Here is a 22874-nt window from a genome sequence, read left to right on the forward strand (position 1 = left end):
TTGGCTATCAGGCCTTGCTTTTATTTGAGAGAACCATTAGAGTCGAGGTACATTGGAGCCAAAAGATACCTGTATAAGTATATTAATAGATTGCCTATCTCTGAAGTCTCTCCTTTGGTGTTTCAGACAAGACTTGTGGTAAGCCACTCACATCCTTTGTAAGAAAGACTGAGATTTTTTTCTTGTCATTTTTTTACATGTTCAGCCAGCCACTTGAAAGTTTCTGCATTCAGTTTGCTTCTCTGCTTCTGAATCTGAGGCTTGATACGTATTTTAAAAGAAAAGACCATCTTTGACTGCCATCCATACACTTCTATTTAATGGCGTCCAATTTTGGAAGTAAGAGATAACAAAGCACACACTAAAACTGAATGAATAGGATTCTATTTCCTGGTATTTTTTGAAATCTAGTGAAAAATAGAGTTAGATATTCTAGATACTTGATTAAAATAGTAGTTGAAAGGAAAAAAGAATTTAGAAAGTATATAGTATAGACAGTACTGTTTAGTAAAACTTTTATTGTTTATCTTAGTTTAATGTGTTAGCCACCAGTCACATGTGGCTATTGGGGGCCTTGAGATGTGTGGTTAGTATGCCTGATGAACTGAATTTTTATTTCAATTTGATTTAAAATTTTAAATAGCCACCTATAGCTAGTGGTCACCATATTGAATTGTGCATAGTAAAAAGTCATTAAGTATTAAAGTAGTCTTTATTTTGTGAAAGGATGCCTGTCAATACATACTTAGACCAATAGGGGAAGCTCACATTTCCTTCTTGCCCTTCCTGTTACTTTACCCCTATGTAGGAGGAACCTTGATGGATGTTAAAAAAAAATGGCCCACTATTATAGGAGGTGGAGCTTTTAATTCAAGGAATATAAGTATTATAACCTCAGTTGGCTGAGGCAAGCAGTGCATGTTCCTAGTTCCCTAGGGCACTGCTATCCAGTAGAACTTGGAATGGTAAATGGAAGTGTTCTGTATCTGCATTGTCTATATTCACAGGTAACAATTGAGTACTTGAAATGTGGCCAGTGTAACTGTGAAATTGAATTTTTAATTTTATCTAATTGTAATTAATTTTAAATTAAATAGCCAAATGGGGCTGTTGTGTTGGCCAGAGCAATAAATAATGGTGTTTATACATCTCCTAAAAGTGTGAAATCCATGTACCCTCTCCAACATTTTCAGGCTAACATTCAAACTTTTTATCATGTGTTTCAAGTTTATAAGAAGTTAATAGGATATAGAAAATATTAAACCTAGTTTGAGACAAATGAGATGAAGGTGACTGTAAAATGTATGCATAATGAATTCTGATTCTGAAAAATTCACATAAATTCTTATTGGTAGGTTTTATCAAATGTATATTGAAAACATTGGTGATGTGGAAATATTCTAGTTAACATTTTAGAGAAACAATGTCAATAACTTATATTACTTTGTTCGTTCTAAATTCAGGAGCCAAGCTTTATACCTACAGTATATATGCACGTATGATAGGTTTTAAGGTACCTTGATCAGTCAGTAGAGGAGGAGGATGGCTACCCCAGTTGAAGATGACTGCTTCAGAACATCTTTTTGATATCTTTCTTGGCTGATACAATTGGACTGGGCCTTTGAATTCCTCTATCCTTAGAAAGCCCAGAGTGAAATAGGAAAGTAAAAGGGAAAGGTGTAGCATATAACTCTTGCCTAATGATTAGTCAGTGTGTCTTTTGGAAGTGAATTGGGATATCTTGCCCATTCCCTTTGATCAGACTCAACTGATAGATTCATCCCAGGGTTTTAAAAAATCATGTCTGAAATAACAGCTTGACTTTTTCATTGTGCACCTACAAATATCTCAGTGCCTCTTATGAGATTTTAGAAATACAGCAGTGAACTATTTACCTTCAAGTTATCTACCTTATTAAAGAACCATTTGCCTTATTTTGAGCAAGATCTTGTATTTTGTTGGTGTTGGTGTTAAGCTCATGTTGATGTTAAGCTGGTGGTGCTTAAGGCTGGGCAGAAGGCAGTACAATAGATTAGTAGAGCTGGTGTAGAGCTTAGAGACAACATAATCTAGAACAGTGCAAATCATGAAATTGTTCCAAAAAATTTTAAGCGATCAGCTGTTTAAAAACCATGCCTTTTAACTGATGAACAAATTGCTATAGCTCATAGCTTATGGTGAAGGTGTGGTTTACTAAGTGATGAATGATGGGTTCATAAAGAACCATGTAGAGGGCTGGGGATGTGGCTCTAGCGGTAGCGCACTGGCCTGGCATGTGTGCGGCCCGGGTTCGATCCTCAGCACCACACACAAAGATGTTGTATCCGCTGAAAACTAAAAAAATAAATTAAAAAAAAAAAAAAAAGAACCATGTAGAAGGGGGAAGCTGATAGTTCTGGAGTGACACAGTGGTCATACCTATTCTTGGTAATGTTTAGATGAGTAACACATTTTTTATAATGTTGAACTGCAATTGTGTAAATATTCATTATATATCTCATTTCTTAATTTATGTACTGCAAAGAAAAAACAAAGTGGTGCATTTTTTTTTAAAACCACAACCCATATGAAGTGGGTTTTTTTTTTTTTTTTTTTTTTTTTTTTTTTTTGGTACCAGGGGTTGAACTCCAGGGCATTTGAATACCAAGCCACATTACCAGTCCCCTCCCTCTTTTTTTTCTCCTTTTTTTTTGGGTTAGAGACAGTGTCTTGCTGAGTTGCTTATGGTCTCACTAAATTGTTGAGGCTGGCTTTGAACTTGTGATCCTCCTGCCTCAGTCTCTCAAGCTGCTGGAATTACAGGTGTGCACTGCACTCAGCCCAGTTTCTTTTTTTGTCCTGGGACCTATACTCACATAATATAACATGTGTATATAACTGAATTATATAATCATATTGAATACATATATATATTTATTTACTATGTTTATATTGATTACATATTTATTTATTTATTTCATAAAATAATGATTATAGCTGACATCAGTGTAGCATTCACTATGGGCCATGTGCTGTTCTAAGTGTTTTACAACTATTAAATTTATTTAATCCACATAATGATACTATACTTAACCTACTTGCAGTACACTCTGGTAGGTTCTATTCTGTGTGAAAGCAGGCAGTCTAGTTCCAGAACCTCTTTAGTAACAGTACACAGCACGTGAAAGCATCTGCACCTACATGAAAGCATCTGCACCTGGTAGGCCATCTTTCTTACCTCCTCTTCTTTCCCCTCCTCCTCTTCCCTTTGCCCATTCCTTTGCAGCATTGCTTCCCCTTTTTGCCCCAGTCCCCAGGGCACTTCTCATCTTTTCCCTTTCCCAGTCATAGTATAAATTTTTAAGAAATTTTCTCACCTAAAGCTGGTGCAAAGTAAATTTGGGGGGATGGGGGCAGCCGCTCCCACTGATATTCAGCTGCAGGCTTACTCCTTGGGGACTGGCAGCTCAGGGTCACGTTGTTCCCCACATGGGGCACACCCAGGAGGCGGCAGGATGGAGGAGCTGGAGGAACTGGGGAAGGAGACACAGGTTAAAGCCCACACCCAAGGGAGCCATGGATCCTCCCCACCCCCATACCCTTCTGTCACTCCATTGGCCCCACCCCCAAACCTTATACTCAGCCACTTGGGAGAAAGACCTCCTCACCTCCCTGTGGGTGGGGAGGGATCTGAAAGTGTGTGCTTCTCACTCACCTAGCACTTTGAGCTCTAAGGTTTTGCTGCTGTGGCCCCTGCTTTTGCCTTGGCTGTCTTGCACATTCACAGAACAGCGGTAGGAACCAGAGTCTTTCTCCTGGAGGCCCTCCAGCCGCAGGGACACATTCCGGGAGGGCATGGAGTAGACCAGGGATGCTCTAGGTTTGCTTGACAAGACCCCATTGATGTAGGCCAATATCTACTAGGGGCAGTTCATTTCCCGTTATTATTCCATGATGCATGTGCCCATGGGTCAGCCAGTTCCCCTCCCCCAAATTGGCCTTCTTCACATGCTGCTCCCCCACACTCATCCTTCTGACCTGTACCAGCTCCTATCCACCATCTCCCCAGCCACCCTCTCACTGCACCAGGTTCCTTCGCCAGAACAGACCTTATTCCCCCTTGCATTGTCTCTTTATCTCCCATTTGGAGTGCTTTAGAAAGGTGGTTATAATTCACTAAAATTGATTTCTCAGCCTACTGATGGACTGTAACCTGTAGTTAGATTAAATAAGACTAGAAGATACTAAAAATGTGATATCAACATTTTTTTCATTCTAGGTTTACAGTTCTCATTAGAAACACAGTGATATGGCAGCTGGTGCCCCAGATATACCTGTGATATTCTTTATGCTGTGTGATTCTAGATAGCTGGAGCTTGGGGTTTGTGGGTGAATGTTGAAGGGAAGTAATTAGGCAGTAATGAAAATAACACTAGAGAAGCAAGAGGTCAGTTTATGTGTTAAGGAGTCTGGACTTTATCCTAATTATCAAAGGATTTTTAGCCAGATAGTGTGACATGGTTAGACTTAAATTTTATAGCAGTCCCTGGCTATAATGTTGAAAACGGAAGCAGAAGACACAAAGAGGTGCTTCACAGTGAGCTAGAAGAGAGGTGAAAGCAATGGCAATGAAGCTAGAGAGGACAGATTTCATGCATGTCAAACTCAGGGGCCTATTTGGAGAATGAGGAAATTTTAATTGATAATGTTTGCTGTACCTGTGTGCAGTAAGCTGTCTATTTCTCTACTAGCTTATGCAGGGCTCCTTGTTATAGTTACCAAAGATCTATATGGTTCTTCTTAGCTCAAGTTTTTGGCTTTACTTCTCAACCCAGAGAGATACATCTAGAACACCATATTTAGACAGAAACTGTGTTTCTTCTAGGATGTGTTTTCCATAGTCTCATGGATTCTGGTCAGTTCTCCAGTCTTCTGATTATCCTAACTTCTCCCCCGACCCCCTTAACATTGCTAGGTGTCAGAACTGAAATTCATATCTAGGATTTCAAATGTTAATAATCAAACAAGCACCCTGAAGTATGTTTCTATTACTAGGTTAAGATTGAATAGCAATTTTTTTCTTATTGAAACGTTATATGTGTGTACTGTTTAAAAAAGAAAGAAAATGGGTGAAAAACTTCTGAGTTCCAGAAATATCAGACTAGTACTGTAAAGTGCTTTAGATTATTATAAACAATTGTTAGGATTGCAGTGGTAATTAGATAGTTTGATTTTGTTTCTGTTGCTCTGTGTTCTGTTCTGCCTGCTATTTACTGTTGTAGAAACTTAAGTGTTTAAAATAATGAATGCCTGAGGAAGCTGTGCCTTATATGCATGTGTTACAAATTTTCTGTAGTTCATAATCTATGCCAAGTCTTTCCCCCTATTCCTCTAAATAAATAATTCAAGAAAGTCTGTATTTGGGAAAAGGCATATATTTAATATTTGAATCTGTTAAATCTCACCTATTTGTACTCAAATCCTTGAAAACCAGTGGAAATACTTTTATTCATGGCACTGATCAAGTGAGTGTTATCTTTTCATTTAGTAAGATACATTGTTACTCCTTAGTAAAATACAAACCTGTGTTTACTCTCAGGCACTTTAGGAATAGCAGCCGTCATTTTATTTTTATATGCATGTTCTTGGTTGCACTCATTAATTATATATTTTGAGCTACCAAATATTATATCATTCAATATAAATTATAGAATAGTGGTGGGGTTTACTTAGATTGGGGTTTGTGGGTGCATGTTGAAGGGAAGTAATTGGTGGAAGTGGTTTACTTAGATTGTTTTCTAGTTGCACTTTCTCAGCCTTTGTAAGACTATTTTATTGTAACAGATTGGATTTTGAAACAAAGTTCTGTTTCTCTACTTTCTATTGATAACTTCATTTATCCAAATAAACCAATTATCTTTGTAATGGATATTAATGAAACCAGAATAAAGGCTCATATCTACCAAAAACTGCTTTTATTAATTTTTAATTTATAAACACTTCAAATGGAATCATCTGGCTTATGATTTAGAAAGAAGCATGTGATAGGTCAAAAAGAACTTTATATTTGGTATCTCAGTTGCCTAGATGCAGTCTTAATGGAATTTTTATTTATTCATTTATTCAGTCCTCAGAATTTATTGAATCCCTTCCTTCCATATGCCAGGTATTGATGTAGGTGCTGGGAAATACATCAGTGAACAAAACTGACAATCTTCTGCCTTCAAAGAACTTATATTCAGATTAAAAAAAAAATACCAACATTTACAATGTAATTCAGAGCTTAATCAAAACAAAAAACTAATCAGATAAGATATTCTTTGATAAAGCCTTAATGGCCTTAGAAAGTTTAAGCTGCCTACCTTTCATTATGTATAAGAAATAGAAATTCACTCGTTTTTTTGCTTTAAGAAAGATTTACCTAACTTTATTTAGTTTTTTCATTGTCTCTATATGCCTGTCATTGAGGTTTGAACCAGTAAAAGCAGAGGGCTAGGTTATTATTCATTCAGTGATTAACTACCCAAGCATCTCCTCTTGAACCAGGCATTATTATGAAGGGTCCAGAAGGTATAGTCTTGTGCCAAACCAGATAACCCCTTCTCTTATACAAATTAAGAAACATGGTAAATAGTTGGGAATTAAGAGATCAAGTTTATGCCAATTTAAAAAAAAAATACTTTTATTTGTAGTTGAACACAATATCTTTATTTTTTAAATTTATTTTTATGTGGTGCTGAGGATTGAACCCAGAGCCTTGCATGTGCTAGATGAGTGCTCTACTGCTGAGCCACAATCCCAGCCCAGGTTATGCCAATTTTAGAACAATATATAATAATTATTTTTTTCTTACTTTCTTTTTTTGTGTGTGTGTGTGTGTGTGGTACTGAGGGATTGAACTTAGGGCCTTATGCATGTGAGGCAAGCACTCTATCAACTGAGCTATATTTCTAGCCCCAATGATTATGTTTTTATATAACTAATGTAGCCACACTACTAAATTAAGAGGAAAAAAATCAAGGGAATTTTTTTTTTTATTTCTTCACTATAGCATAATCATGTTCATAAATGTTTTGTTATTTTTGAAGAAGTGGTAGTAGTACCAGGTATGGTAATGCATGTATTTAATTCCAGCTACTGGGAATGCTGAGGCAGGAGGACAAGTTCCAGGCTAGCTGGGGCAACTTAGGAAGACCCTGTCCCCAAATTTTAAAATAAATAAATATTATTATAAAGAATTTAACATACACACACACACACACACACATACACACACACATATAGTTGTTTTTTTTTTTTTTAACATGATGCTGGGGACCAAACCCAGTGTCTCACCCCTTACTAGGCAAGCACTCTACCACTGAGCTACAACCCCACCTCTTCCTCCTACTACTGTGGACTAGTTGGTCAGTAAGTGAGCCTTCATTCCCTGGATGGGTAGTTAAGGTTTTTTTCTTCCCTTGGTTTATATGTCAGTGTATTAGTTGCCTCATTCATGCCAAGACTAATAACTGTTGAAAGCAATTAGTTGATTGGCTTTACTCCATAAAAAAGCAAAAAGTAAGAGAAGTGATCATATAGCCAGATGTTTCTGAAACTTGAATAAAATGTGGGCAATAACATGTTTATATAACCATGTTACTTAGTATTTACAAACCTACACCTAGGTATAAAATCCTTTAACTATAGAACTCAAATGTTATCAAAAACAATTTTTTAAAACTTAAGCACTAATCAAAGGACAAATGAAAAAATTAACTTAGCATTCCTGATGTTGTGGGTTAGCTGAAATTTACCTTCTTTTTCCTCACAAGACTCTGATACTGATTGCTACATAAAGTTCTTTAAAGTATGTGATTCCTCCATGCTATTTCCCCCATGTGCCTTGTGGTACAAACTTTGGTGCTACTACTTTTCCATACTTGAACTAACATTATTCATAAGGCTTCCTTGGTCTCCATACAATGTGACTATCATTTTTATAATACTTCCGATGATTGCTAACATTCAGTGAGCACAAGCATTTAGCAAACTTCATTTTATTTTATTTATTTCATTTATAGTCTTTTTTATTTGTTAATTTTAGGTATATGTAGAGTATATGTTGACATTTGTACAAATATAGTATATTTTATTCTAATTAGGATCCCAGTTTTGTGGATATACATGATGTGGAGATTCATTGTGGTATACTTATGTATGTAAATATTCCTATTCTCCCTTCCCTTCATTTCCCTCTGTCTAATCCACTGACGCAAGCATCATATTTCCCCATTTGAGGGCCTAAAGATGGCAGCCATTCACTCTAACCCATTGTGACAAGATTTGGAACAGGATCTATAATCTCCATATCCACTCTAGAGAGGTCTGTCCTAGCATTGGAGAGTTATCCAAGTCAATGTGGAAAATGGCGGCTGACACAGAAAACTAGAATCATCAGACCAGCTGAGCAAATGGGCCTCTCAAGTAGCACAATCCACCCAGCTGGCCTCCATTTCAATGATCTAAAGCAGTCCCCTTGGAATTAGAATAACCATTCTTTCTTAAGAATTTTTTTTTAAAGATTTTTTTATTCTACTTAGTTGTATATGACAGCAGAATGCATTTCAATTCATTGTACATTGTACACTAAAGATGTTGAATATTTTTTTTTTCATATATTTGCAAACTTCACAACATTTCAATTCTCTGGTTGTACATGATGTAGAGATGGACCTTTCGTGCAGTTAAATGTGTACCTAGGGTAATGTTGTCCCTTGCATTTCACCATCTTTCCTACCCCCATGATCCCTCCCCTCCCTCCCCTTTGTCCAATCCAAAGTCCCTTCATTCTTCCCATGTCCCTCCTGGCCCCATCATGGGTCAGCATCCACTAATCAGAGAAAACATTCAGCCTTTAGTTTTTTGGGATTGGTTTACTTTGCTTAGCATGATATTCTCCAACTCCATCCATTCACTTGCAAATGCCATAATTTTATTCTCTTTTAATGCAAGTAGTATTTAATTGTGTATATATACCACAGTGTCTTTATCCATTCATTTACTCATGGGCATCTAGGTTGGTTCCACAGTTTAGCTATTGTGAATTCAGCTGCTATAAACATTGATGTGGCTGTGTTACTATAGTATGCTGATTTTTAGTCCTTTGGGTATAGACAAAGGAATGGGATATCTGGGTCAAATGGTGGTTCCTTTTCAAGTTTTCTGAGGAATCTCCACACTGCTTTCTAAAGTGGTTGCATATAACAAACAATTTGCAATTCCACCAGCAATATATGATTGTTCCTTTTTTCCCCACATCCTTGTCAACACTTATTGCTTGTATTTTTGATAACTGCCATTCTGACTAGGGTGAGATGAAATCTTAGAATAGTTTTGATTTGCAGTTCTCTAATTACTAAAGATGTTGAATATTTTTTTTCATATATTTGCAAACTTCATTTTAAAAACTCTATTTTATCATTTAGTACTCACAACAAATCTATGATGAAGTATTGATATATACGTACCATCTTGTGGGTAGAGAAATTAAGGCTTAGAGATGGTAATTTGTCTGATGTCACAAAGCTAGCAGGTGGTTACACTAGACTAAGCAGTTTTACTCCAGAACCCATACTTGTAACCAGTTGATATTATTGCCTCCTTGTAAGCCATTAGCCCACTTTTATTAAATTTTGACAATCGAAGTAATGTTTTTGCTAACCGTGTTATCATAAATGTAATACCAAATAGTGACCCAAATGGACACCATCATGCTTATAAATATTTCTCATCATTGAAATGATAAGAAATGAAAATGCAAATTAAAATAATTGTATAGAATTTATGGTTTCCTAAGACTATAGAAGAAACATTGATTTGGAAGTCTTTTAAGAACTTAAAACATAGCCAGGCGTGGTGGCACACACCTGTAATCCCAGTGGCTCAGGAGGCTGAGACAGGAGGATCTCGAGTTCAAAACCAGCCTCAGCAAAAGTGAGGAACTAAGGAACTCAGGAGACCCTGTCTCTAAATAAAATACAAAAATCAGGTTGGGGATGTGGCTCAGTGGTCGAGTGTCCCGAGTTTAATCCCCAGTACAAAAAAAAAAAAAAAAAAGAACCTAAAGTGTGTGGAAATATAAGTAAAGCCATTATTGAAGGCAATTCATTCAGTCATTACTCGAAGTATATAAATTATATTATCCATTGGGCTACCAACTCCCCTTAAAGGGAACAAATCTGAATTAGAACAGGAGAAACATTCACAAAGTAAACTTCCATTTTTAAAAGATATTTATTTTTTAGTTGTAGTTGGACACAATATCTTTATTTTGTTTATTTTTATGTGGTGCAAAGGATCGAACCCAGGGCCTTGCACATGCTAGGCGAGTGCTCTACCACTGAGCCACAACCCCAGCCCGTAGACTTACATTTTTGACTGTAAAAGCAGGTAGATATGAGGCTTATTGCCAAAGGAGGCTATAAAATTTGACCATTACCTTGTGTTGTATTGTTGTTTGCCCAATGTTTAAATGGTGTGGTAACTTATCTTCTTAGAGATAGATGATGGAGATGAGATAGGTTGTTTTGTTACGTATACAAGTCATGCTCTGCATAAGGACATGTTGGTCAAAAGATGGACTGTAAATACAAGGTAGTCCCAAAAGAGTATAATGAAGCTGAAAATTTTCTATCGCTTAGTCATAGCATTGTAGCTGTCCTGATATCTATCCTAGGACAAAGCATTACTCAATGTTTATGGCAGTGCTGGTGTAAACACACCCACTGTGTGGCTAGTTGTATAAAATATAACACATGCTATCATGACAATATGTGATACTTGGTAATAAACAACTGTGTTACTAATTTGTGTATTTACTATACTATCTATCATTTTAGACTATATTCCTAATACTTTAAAAGTTATCAGCATATTACAGTGGTGTAGCCACATCAAAGTTTATAGCAGCTCACTTCACAATAGCTAAACTATGGAACCAACCTAGGTGCCCTTAACATACGAATGAATTAAAAAAAAAATGGTGTGTGTGTGTGTGTGTGTGTGTGTGAGAGAGAGAGAGAGAGAGAGAGAGAATATATTACTCAGCCTTAAAGAAGAATGAAATTATGATTTGACGGTGAATAGGTGGAGTTGGAAAAATACCATGCTAAGTGAAATAAGCCAATCCCCAAAAATCAAAAGCCGAATGTTTTCTTCCCTGATATGGGGAAGCTAATTCACAATATGGGGGGAGGGACTAGGGAAAAATAGAGTTACTTTAGGTAGAAGGAGGGGAAGGGATATGGGGGTAGGAAGGATAGTAGAATGAATTAGACTTTATTACCCTATATACATATATAACTATGTGACCGGTGTGATTCTGTATCATATACAACCAGAAGAATGAGAAATTATACTTCATTATGTATAATGAAGTGCATTCTACTATCATGTATAAATAATTAAAAATTTAAAAAAGTTAACTATAGCTGGGCAGCTAATTTTTACTTTCATGTAGAGGAGGTTTTTAAAAATAGAAATAATGTACTAAGTGTAAAAATAAATATTAATAAATTCTCTGGGCATGGTGATGCATGCCTGTAGTCCCAGGATCAAAGCCAGCCTCAGCAATGGCCAGGGACTAAGCAATTCAGTGAGAACCTGTCTCTAAATAAAATGTAAAATAGGGCTGGGGATGTGGCTCAGTGGTTGAGTGTCCCTGGGTTCAATCCCTAGTACCAAAAAAAAAGTGACCTTGGGTAAGCTCTTACCTTTCTCTGTCTTAGATTTCTAGACTTTAAAGCAGGGATATACCATATGTCTCTCCATATATGTGATGTGCTGCCCAGATCCTTCCTCCAGGGATGAAATACTAGTCCCCTGCAGCTGTTTGGGTCCCTAATGGCTGGTGGCTTCTGGTTGAATTTCTCCAAGGAATTTCCCTTTGCCCAGGGAGCTGTCTGGTTCAAGGTGAGGCCCCCTCTCTGGTGGCAGCCTAGATCCAGTTACTGGTCAGCACTGAAATACAAAGGTCCAGGCTTCTTGGCTCAATTTAGGACGGCTCTGAAGGGGCACCTGAGTTCCATGCCTAAATTTGAGGTTAGGCCTCTGTTGCGTCTGTGTCACACTTCAGTTTCTTTTTCTGCTCAGCTCTGCTTCTCTATCTCAAGTGTGGTTCCCTAGAGCACCACCCAGTAAACCTCCTGTGCACAGTTTCTTGAGTCTGTTTCCTGGGATATTTTTACATTATTTTAAGGAGGAATGATAAGTTTAAAGTGTTTAGCTTAAATCTCTGCACACAGTAGGCACTCAGGAAATGGTACTAATGGTTTACATTTGTTACGTGGCACATTGAGCCACATAAGGAAAATGTTTGATTATTTTTTAAATTAAATTTTATTCTAATTAGGAAAATGTTTGATTTTGCAGAAAACATAGTTGTTCCCCCCCCCCCCCATGGCCATTTCTCTTACCAGTCCTCATGAAGCTAAGAATAAAATATAAAAATTTTACCAAAGATGCTATAAAAAGTGTTATGATTGCCTAAATTTCTTTCAACCAATTCTAAAAAGTTCAGGTTGCTCAAGGATAGATGTTTACAGTAAACTTAAAAAAACTTGCTTATTTCCAAAATTTTCATTAAAGAGGATATGTTCTTTTCAGGCATCCATGGGATGTAGTTAATACTGTGAAAATGAAAAAAAGATTGTTTTTACATCTTTAACCAATTGACTGAATCTTGATTTAATGTTTGTACTCCCATGTCTGATGGAGGAGTTCTAATAACATTAGTTTTTACATGAGTTTATCTGGACTCTTTTTTCATAAATGTATAAAATTTGCTAATGGAAAATTTTATGTTATAGATTGTCTTTGCCTTAAATGTGGCAGTTTTTAGTAAGAAAACAACTACAAATTGAGATCACAGAGATCACATGGTCAACCGATGAAACAAAGTAGCCTACAGGGGAAAAAACCGCTTTTACCTTCTAAACACTGGTCTAATGATTAGAAGGCCAATTTTGTAATTAGGAAGCAATACAATATTCAAACGGTAAAAATAAAACTGAGATTTCTGTTTTATTTTTGTCTTATTTGTGTTGTGGGTAGTTCTTAATTTTAGACATATTTGTCGAACAATTATTTAAAGGGATTATGTGGGAGACCTTTAAAGAGAAATGGTTTGCCCCTGTTCTGCCAGAAATAGTTGAGAGAATTCTCTTGAATGTGTTTTTTAGCTATCACATTCTTAATAGGATAATAATATTGTTTTAATATTGTCTGAATAACATGTGGAGTTGGTGCCCAAGGTCTGAAGCAAGGAGAAAGATTGAAAAAAGATACGGACACAGCAACTTTTGTAGGTGATATAATAAAAATAATCTTTAATCCAAGTCAATTCTTTACCAAACTGACCTTTTTTCCCCTTTCAGATGAGGAGGAAATTCTAGACAAATAGTGCTATTTTTCCACCCTTGGTGACTCTATCTACCTATTGCTGCTTATATGTAGAATAAGTGTTTATACCTTAATTTTTTGACCTGTTTTATTCTAAATGGAGAAACACGTGGGATTCTATGTCTAGAAGGATTCTTGTATTCCAGAGAATTCTGTGCATATAAGCATGTGTAGTAGAGGTGTGGATTTTATAGTGTTGCCATTAATCTGAGATACTTGTAAATTATGTCAAGTGTAGGTTAAAAGCTTTATAATCACATGAATTTATTTCCATGAACACTGGATGTTTGTTTTTGACAATTAGTATTGTCCTCCTCTAAGGTTTTTTCTCTTAATAATCTGAGTGGGCAAGAGACTCTCAGCTGCTAGCATGAAGAAACATAGAGAATTTAGGACTTGATATTCACTGAGAATCAAAATTTCCTGAATTATGCATTCTCTGCAAGAATCTCTTCTTATGAAGACAGCCCTGGCCAATTATAAACACAGAGTGAGTGAGTCTTTCATAGCCAGATTCAGAATGAAGTACAAGCTGATAGGATTCAATCCTGGACAGTTCCTAACCTACAAAGATTGAGGCTCCAGAGAGGTAAGATCTCTTTTTGGTGGTCATTCTTCTGTTTGACCCTATTAAAAGCCATGAAACAACTGAGTCTTTTTTTTCTATCTTTGATAGAACCACTTTATAGTCTTAAATATTTGTAAGGTGTAAGAAGTAACAAAATTTGGACCGGACTGCAGAGCTTCCTTTGGCAGGTAACTGGCCTCTCTCCCCAAAGAAAACTTTAACAAGAAGAAGAGATATTTTTAAAATAGCCTATTGCAGTTAGTCCTTCATTGTTACAAAAAAATTGATTTGCTAATTATAGTTGTGTTTATGTTTATACCTTGTTTTGCTTTTGCTTTTTTGAAAAGTTTTCAGGAGCCCTGTCTAACTTTGGATTTATTGATTTTATAATCTATTGTGGTTAAACAATGAATTTCCTGATATTCTTTGCTAAGAAAATTTGATCTAACTAGTGATTTACTTTAAAAATTAATTTATTTAATAAATATATTAATCTTACATGATAGGCATTTTTCTAGACCCAAGGAAAACAGAGACAAGCAAGGTGGACAAAATTCCTATTCTCATGCAGTTTACAATTCTGTAGCTTGCTTTCTTTAGCAACATCAAAATTTTGTGAGTGGCATTTGTTAATTTTTGTATGCTAAATCCTCTTTGAAGGAATATTTGCCTTGGTTCCTCATTTGCTGAATGAGGAGGAATTTGGACTAGATTTATTTTTAAGGTTCTTTTCTGTTTAAAACTTCATTGGTCTGGGCGTGGTGGCACATGCCTGTAATCCCAGTTGACTGGGAAGGCTGAGGCAGGAGGATCTCAAGTTCAAAGCCAGCCTCAGCAACTTAGTGAGGCCCTAAGTAACTCAGTGAGACCCTGTCTCTAAATGAAATACAGAAAAGGGCTGGGGATATGGCCCAGTATGGCTCAGTGGTTAAGCACCCCTAGATTCACTCCCCAGTACCAGAAGGAAGGAAAAAAAACAAAAAAACTTCATTGAAGCCTAGTTTGCAAGTAAGCCTTTTGAAGCTCCACTCATCCTCTGTAGATGAATGTATTACAGGAAGTTTTATAAAATAAAAGTAAATTGTAGGGGAAGAGGTAGGGATAAGGGGATAAAGGATGTCAGGAGCTACAGAGAGAGCAAATGAGTTAAAGACAAAATATGAAACCCATTCTTCTTAGTAATTAAGAAGACATTAATGATCATGATAGGAACAATTTTAGTGGAGTAATAGATGAAACTGTGATCCCATAGGACAGAAGGACAGAATTAGTGTAGACATTGCCTATTCAGACTCTTCAGTCTTCAGGTGGTGTTGAAATTGAAATATGTGAGAGCTTAGTGCAGTGACTGCTAAGGAAGGTAGTTAAGACTTTCCTATGCTTGTTTCTGGATGGATGAATTTCCCTGTTTTAAGTTGTTACCTTAACTAGTTTATCTAGCATCTATATTGAAAAGTCAGATAATGAATGATCAGGTACTGTGTTAACATAATTGGAACAGATAATCAGCATAATGAATGGATTTTCAAAATATTGTTTAAGGACCACTTCAGAAAAAAGTTTTTTGCCCAGTAGGTAGGGGAAAAGTGGTATATTTTGTGACGTGTAAAGAAATTTCTGTATGCTTTTTACTGGTAGAAATTATTTCCTTCAAGAAACGGAGAGGTCAGTGTGGTATACATACTTGTTATCCCAGCAACCCTATAATAAGGCAGGAGAAACTCAAGCTTGAGGCCAGCTTCTGCAAATTATTGAGACCCTAAGCAGTTTAACAAGATGCTATCTCAGAATAAGAATGAATAAATAAAAAAGGGTTGGGGATGTAGCTCAGTGGAAAAGTTCTCCTGGGTTCAATCCCCAGAAGAGAGGGGTGGGTAGGGGTTGTGCTGATTTATACCTATATCTCTAGTTTACTTTAGAGTTTGAGGCAGGAGGATCTCTTGAGCCTTGGAGGTTGGGCCAGGTTGGCCAATGAAGCAAGACCTTGTTGTTTTAAAAAAGAATGAGAGGCTGGGGATGTATCTCAGTGGTAGAGTACTTGCCTAATTTGTTTAAAGCCATGGGTTTGATCTCCAGCACCACAAAACAAAATGAAAAAAACAGAGACAGAGAAATGGCAATTTGGCTAATTTACCTCTTAAGGGAAATAAATATCAATGTACTTTATCTAAATGAGTAGGAAATTGAGCAAACTGGTTGATTACTTAAACTAGTTGTGCTGATCTTTAGAATCTTTGTAATGCCTATGATACAGATTAAGTCTACCTTATTTTAGGGTTTCTGACTAATATATGCTATATTCTTCTATGGAAGCAAAACCAACATAGTGTAGAACATAGATTTTTTAAGCTGAGGTTCTTGTCTGGGCTCTTCACTGAGCCCATGTTCCCTTTGAAATTGTATGGAGTGGTTTGTGTGTGTATGCATTTTTCTGGGAAGGCAATCCATGACCTGAAAAAGTTAAGTACCTCCATACTGGAGAGGAAAAGCAAACGATCGAAGAATGAAAAGGATTTTTTACTTGCCAAAACTTGCTGTGTAGTACTAAGAACTGGGGGAATGTAAAACAGGTATGCTGTTATTTTTCTTCTTGGTTTTGTTGAGTTTTTTTTCTTTTGGTTGGTTTTAAAAGATTTATTAGACAATTGGCAAGTCAGTTACGTATTAATGTACAGAAAATGTAATAAAATAGGTAGTAAAAAGTTCTGTAGGCCTCACAGGTTTTGCCTTAGGTAACTTTATAATCATTAGTTACAACTCACTGTCAAAAGATATGTGTAGGAATTTATACTATATCCTTAACATCCTTCTTACTGTGTGCAGGAACATGTTTACTGACTTATGTCTGCTATTTAAGGTTTTTTTCTTGCCTACTTTTATGCTCACAGTAACAAAGTATAGTTAAAGAAATTTTAGTCTTTCTTTAAAATATTAAAGTGTTGTTTTGTTGCCTCATAAGAGCAATACATAATCTTTGCTATAACAATAATCTCAATTTAAAGGAAGTAAAAAGATGTTTCATGAGCACTTTGTTGCTTCAAAATACCCATTTGCCTCAGTTTGAACTATTGTTATTGACACTTTTATTAGAAAACCAATCACTGAAGTTTTACCCACCCCAGTGTAATTTCTCCATCTCTTGTGGAGAATAATGTGTGATTTTTTTTAAAAGTCCATGCTTGTGAATAAGTATAGTCTTTATTTAATCATGTGGATGACACAATTACAAATTTATCATGTTTAGGTGGCAGACGGTTAAAATGACAATACATGCATTTCTAGTATGGCCAGTTTGACAACTACATTTGAAAATTTGTTTCACTGCTTATTTTTTCCTTATACCATGGTTTCCTGCTGTTATAACTGAGCTGTCCTCCCTTCATATTGACTTTATTTTTCATCTGAAATCTTAGACTGATCAAGCCAATGTTTTCTAAACAACATACAATATGTTTATATGTATAGTTTTTATGCCTTATTTCTATTCCTCCTCATTATATGCTCTGTTCCATTTACAGTCAGTTCAGTTTGAACAGTGATTTTGTGGGGGCAAATTTTGAGAAAATCATTGAGCCTGTGGTGGAATTGCTTGGCCTATGCCTTCATGATTTATTTTGTTTGCTTCCTACTTTGCCATACCAGGGAAGAACTTACTTCTTCCTATTTTCTGAAAGTTGGAGGAGGAACTGGAGGACATTGAAGCAAAAGAAACTTTAATCTCATTCCCAAAGTAGCTTAATAATGATGGGCTTTGATGAAACCACTGGCCCTTATATAGATCTTATTTTCCAAGCCTTTCATTATTTTATTTGCCCTTTTCTGAACTCTACAATTTCCCTCTCTTGTAGCTGGTTCGATGCCCAGAACTGAATGCTGTGCTCCAGCTGTGGCCTCACCGGTGCTGAATAGAGAGGAAGAGCCACCTTCATAGCTTACATGTGATTCCTCTGCTTATACAACCCAATACTGGATTTACTTACTTTGGCAAGATAGCTGCATTGTGCACTGTATTTAATGTTACGTGTACTGTAACCCTGGGTCTTTCTCTGCATTGCTGCCGTTAAACCCCGAATCCTGCCAATCTAAAACTCCTGCCTTTGTTTACTACCCCTCCCCCATAGACTCCTCATACATTCATCTACAATGAATGTCATCTTTTTTATTCTCTCTTTTCCTTTGACTCTAATCTTAAACTTTGGCAAACTTTCACTCTATCCTTTAAATGGTCAATTGTCAGCCATCTTATATTTCTCCCTGCTTTGGTAATGGGACATCTTCCAAGTCTTTCTGTGGTTCTTTTCCTTTTGTAGTGCTAAGGACTTGGCACTTGGTAGTGGACTTAGTAAACATCCACCTGGCATTTCTTCCCAAGCCAATACCCATGAACTCCTTTGGTTTGACCACTTAATGAGTTCTTCTATTCAGACTTTCTTGACTCCTCCTGACCTCTATCCCTATGATTTTATTCAAGATGGATAGTATTATCTTATAGTTCTTCCTCCAGGAAGGAAATAAAACATAATATCAATATACTGGGGAGATTCTGACATTAAGAAAAGTTATTATTTTAGTTTGAGGATAGTATAGCCTTAAGTATGTCTAAGCAAATTCTTTGCCCCAAGATTTTAATTTTGAAACAGCAATAGAGCTTTAGTTACTATAAATGTCTAAGATGGGTAAGGTAAAGGAAGAAGAAAGGGAAGCAGGTTTTTTGTGTTGAATAGGTTGTGATTTTCCAAGAAAGCCAAATTGAGGTTTTTGTTGAATTTGGTAGCTGTCTGGAATGGGAGGTATGAGACTTCACTTTTTTCTAGATTCTGAAGTATTATTTTAATCTCAGGTTTAGAGTAGGTTTTGAAGTTAGTTTATTTAGGAATATTGATACAGGCATCCAATCTTTTAATAATGTGCTTTGGTTAATGATTTAGAGTATGGAATATGTAACCTTTTCTGATTTACTATGGGTAATAAGAATTGGAAGGTCTCTCTATATGTCCTTTTTATTGACTTCTAAGCTCTTAAAGTTTAGCTAAATTCCAATGTTTGTTTCTGGTAGCAGCAAGCCTATATTTGAGTTTTTCCTTTTTTTTTTTTAAACCCTACTTTAGTCAATGTGTCCTGTTTAAACAGCCTCTCTTGGATTTGTGGTCTTTTTTGAACTCAGAAGTTATTGCTTATGTTTATTTGTATCTTGAGAGAGTTAAAATCAATTTGGAAATCTTTTGAATATACTATCACATGGATTTAGAAGTTACCAAACATCTTACCTGCAGGCACCTGATAGATATTTTACATATCGCATATTGCCTTATTATAAAAGTGTATTCCAGATGTACACTACAAGTAAGAGATGGCAAGATCTGTTAGTCTTTTTTGGTGAACTATAAAATATATCCCCTGACTCTTCTTCCATATCTATAATGATTAGATATTGTTGGTTTCATTATTCATAGTTACATATGAAGCTAGGCAAAATTTTAAGCTAAGCTTGGTGGTTCCAAAGATTGAGAGTCTTTTCTGTGGTTTCCCACCATGTATATTATCAAACATTGGTGGCTTTGTTTATGCCTGTGTCACTTCCTATAAAGTGTGGGACCTTTCTTCAAAAGAACCTTAGTTTTACTTCTTGACTTCTAGACCAGCTCTTACTGACAGAGCTAACTGGGCTTTTTTGTGTCCTGAATGCTTTTTCCAGGCAGCCAATAAGTAGTGAGCAGTGGCATGGTTTCCATCTCCATTTATGGCCTTGAAAGGGTGAAGGGACAATGTTGGGACTCTCCATTTACGGTCCTTGGAAGAGTTGAAAAGAGTGGTTGGGGTGTTCTTGGAGGCAGAAACTAGACATTGTGAGATAAAAATAATTTGGCAGGGGATGTTTGCAATTCAAATTCCAATCCCTGCAAGGAGGGCAGAGAGTGCTGGGAAAGGGGAGCATGTAGAAAGTCAAAAGAAATCTGTTGCAGCATTTGTATTGTAAGGTTTGCCCGTGACATACATTTCCCAAACTCATGTTTCTGATATGTTTCTCTAAGTTTTCTCTTATGTGGTTGTGACTATCCTTTATGAAAAGAAAGAAGAAATGCTTTTAAAAAGAGTATATTATTGGAAACCTCACTTCTCTAAGGCATCATTTGAGACACCAGAAGAGAGCTGAAGAAAGAGAATGGGACAGGCGTTTGTGCAGGGGGTAGACTGGCTGGCTTTAATGTGGGTGACTAATTATTGTTCTGTTAATGTCTGGGAAGACCATCATATGTGTCATGTTTTTATTATACCTTTTGCCTATCTGGATTTCTGACTCCAAGTGACAGAGCATTTGTAGATTGTCAACTGTGATTTAAAGATAATAAACTTTCACGGCGGCTCTATAAAGATTATCAGGAGTTGTTTTAGTTTGGTGAGGATAGGTGATACACATTGGCGTGTGGAAAGTAATCTCACCCTTTGGAATAAATTTATAATCTTGCTAATGCATACAAATTAAGTCAGAGGTGAACTGGTTCTGTTCAGTTGAATGAAACCCAGTATAGTATAAGGGAGATTAGAAGGAACAAAAGAAAAGCAAAGATGGAATAGAGCCTGAATGTGAGTAAATTTGGAAGATGGGACTAAGTCCATGATTTATCTTTTGAAATATCATATAAGATAGCATAAGATGTACCATTAAACTCAGGAAACTGGGCTAATCATCAGAAATATACATTAACAATAAAGACCATGAAAAAAATTGAAGGATTGTACAAGATAATGAAGTTATCCAGGTTTTATCTGTGGACTTGCATAATGATATTTATTTGCTCTGTGGCATGTAGCAGAAAAAGAAATGAAGTAAACCTCCTACTTTGCCCTCCACCCAGAAGGAAAAAAAAAAAAAAAAACTATTGGTTTTGTTGGTTGGTTTGTTTAGCTAGCAGTTTGAGTTGGTAGATTAGTAAGTTGTCTAGTTCTAGCTACAGGTATTAGTGTTCTTGATCATTGATGTCTGAGACTGCAAACTTGTGGCACTATTGATTTGACTTCTGTTTGAACTTTTAGCAGCTACCACAAAGACACAGTGAGTTAGTAAGGAATATAGATTATGTAAATAATATGTTTTGTTAGTTAATTTATTTAGGCAATTGTTTTTACCCTGTCTTCCTTCTTAAGAGTAAGGAAGGTATTCTTTGCTTTGGGAAATTCTTCTTTCTGTCCTCCTTTCCTCACACTTTCCAAATTCTGGGCACCATAGCAGCTCTCTCTCTCTTCTGTGGCAGGTGTGCATCCTATTGGCTGGCTGGTATTTCTTGTTTTTTTCCCCCCTTATTCTTTTTAAATGGGGGAGGGGGTATAAAAATATGTGTATGGGGTACATGCAATAATGTTGTAATGTTTCTTGTTGTTAATGGATAATTAATTGCAAAATAATTTGTTTGAATTATAACATGTTTGAGTAAATGCTAAATTAGTATTTTTTCTAATATAATAATGAATTTGAAATCTAGCATTCCTGTAACAATGTGTCTCTGTTTGTCTGTCTGTGTCTGTCTAATAGTAATTAATATCTGTGGTCCGTACCTGGAAGAGGAAGTACAGCTTTAAAGGAATAACAAAAGACTTTGTGTCTTAGACCCTTCGCAGGTGTTACAGTCGGGTGAAAGAACATGGTGTTGGGAAAAGAAAGAGCAGTTACACATTTGAACAGTTGGAACAGGTGTTTGGTCAGGGAGGATGGGATGCTCAGCCCTGCCAGCCTGTACTTATTAACAGTAGTGGCTTGTACCAGGAGCTGGAGTCAGATGGCAGCACAATGGAGGACTATTCACAGGAGGACTGGGGAAATCACAGTCAGGATCTCCATGGCTATCCAACAGATCAGGAATTGGGTAAGAAAGCTAAAATATATGATATCCTTATGTGTATTTATCTACCTGGTATGTGTACTGGTACTTATTGTCATCTGTGATGTCTTCTGCTGTTTCTAGGGTAAGCACAAAGCACGTGTCACCAGTTTATTTGGGTCAATATGGGCATCTTTGGTGTAGGTTTCAACTGCCAACAAGTGCTTTCATGATTTGAGTACCACCCTGATTCCTAAAGATAGAAGAATTCCTAATTCTGAGCCACACAAGGAGGCTCAGTGACAGAATCCTATGAAATTTAATACTCTGAACCTTCTAATTCTAAGATTGTAGTTCTAAGATGCTAAGAGTATTGGCTCTTAGAACTAGAATCTTAGAATTTAAGTGAATCTATCTTTTCCTTCCTTCATTCCAAATACTTTTTCTTTTCTATATCTGATATGGGAAAGACTCTTCCCAGACTTTATAGACTGAACAAAAAATGAGTGAAAGCCTTGACTTTTACTAAAAAGACTGATATCTGAGCCATGTCAGTGATCATTCTCCTTCAGACCTCTTGAGATATCCTGTACCAACAATAGCTGAAATGTTTTATATACAGTAAAAGCATTTAAAATGAAAGATGCATTTCCTGGCCATCAAATCTAAATTTGTGTGACCTAATTAAGAGTATATGTGTCAGCCAGGTGTGAAGGTGTATGCCTGTAATCCCAGTGGCTTGGGAGGCTAAGGCAGGAGGATCCCGAGTTCAAAGCCAGCCTCAGCAATAGCAAGGCTCTAAGCAACACAGTGAGACCCTGTCTCTAAATGAAATACAGAAAAGGGGCTGGGGATGTGGCTCAGTCGTTGAGTGACCCTGAGTTTAATCCCCAGTACCAAAAAAATATACATACACACACACACACACACACATACCTATGTCATTTTTTTTTTTTTTTTTTGCATTCAGTGCTCCAATTTTTATTTTCATAATTTGGAAGTACTGATCAGTTTTTTGCTATAGCCATTGCACATTAAAGAACAGATTGTATAATGGACTTTCACTTTTA

At 36.4% G+C, this 22874-nt stretch overlaps 1 protein-coding gene across 7 annotated transcripts in view; it reads left to right on the top strand.

Moving 5' to 3' along the window:
- Msantd2 (Myb/SANT DNA binding domain containing 2) overlaps positions 1 to 22874 on the top strand; it is a 35014-nt gene that overhangs the window by 5092 nt on the left and 7048 nt on the right. The window contains exons 1-3 of one of the 7 annotated variants that reach the window (XM_076846220.1): positions 13929 to 14175; positions 17836 to 17925; positions 21750 to 21849. In XM_076846220.1, coding sequence (XP_076702335.1) covers positions 21774 to 21849 — 76 coding nt within the window. In that variant the 5' untranslated portion in view covers positions 13929 to 14175; positions 17836 to 17925; positions 21750 to 21773. Of the gene's footprint in view, positions 1 to 13928; positions 14176 to 17835; positions 21850 to 22874 lie in introns of those variants that run through there. The other 6 variants (XM_076846225.1, XM_076846223.1, XM_076846221.1 and 3 more) reach the window with 6 other exon arrangements.

Source organism: Callospermophilus lateralis, chromosome 2, assembly GCF_048772815.1.
Source record: "Callospermophilus lateralis isolate mCalLat2 chromosome 2, mCalLat2.hap1, whole genome shotgun sequence".
Taxonomy (NCBI): Eukaryota; Metazoa; Chordata; class Mammalia; order Rodentia; family Sciuridae; genus Callospermophilus; species Callospermophilus lateralis.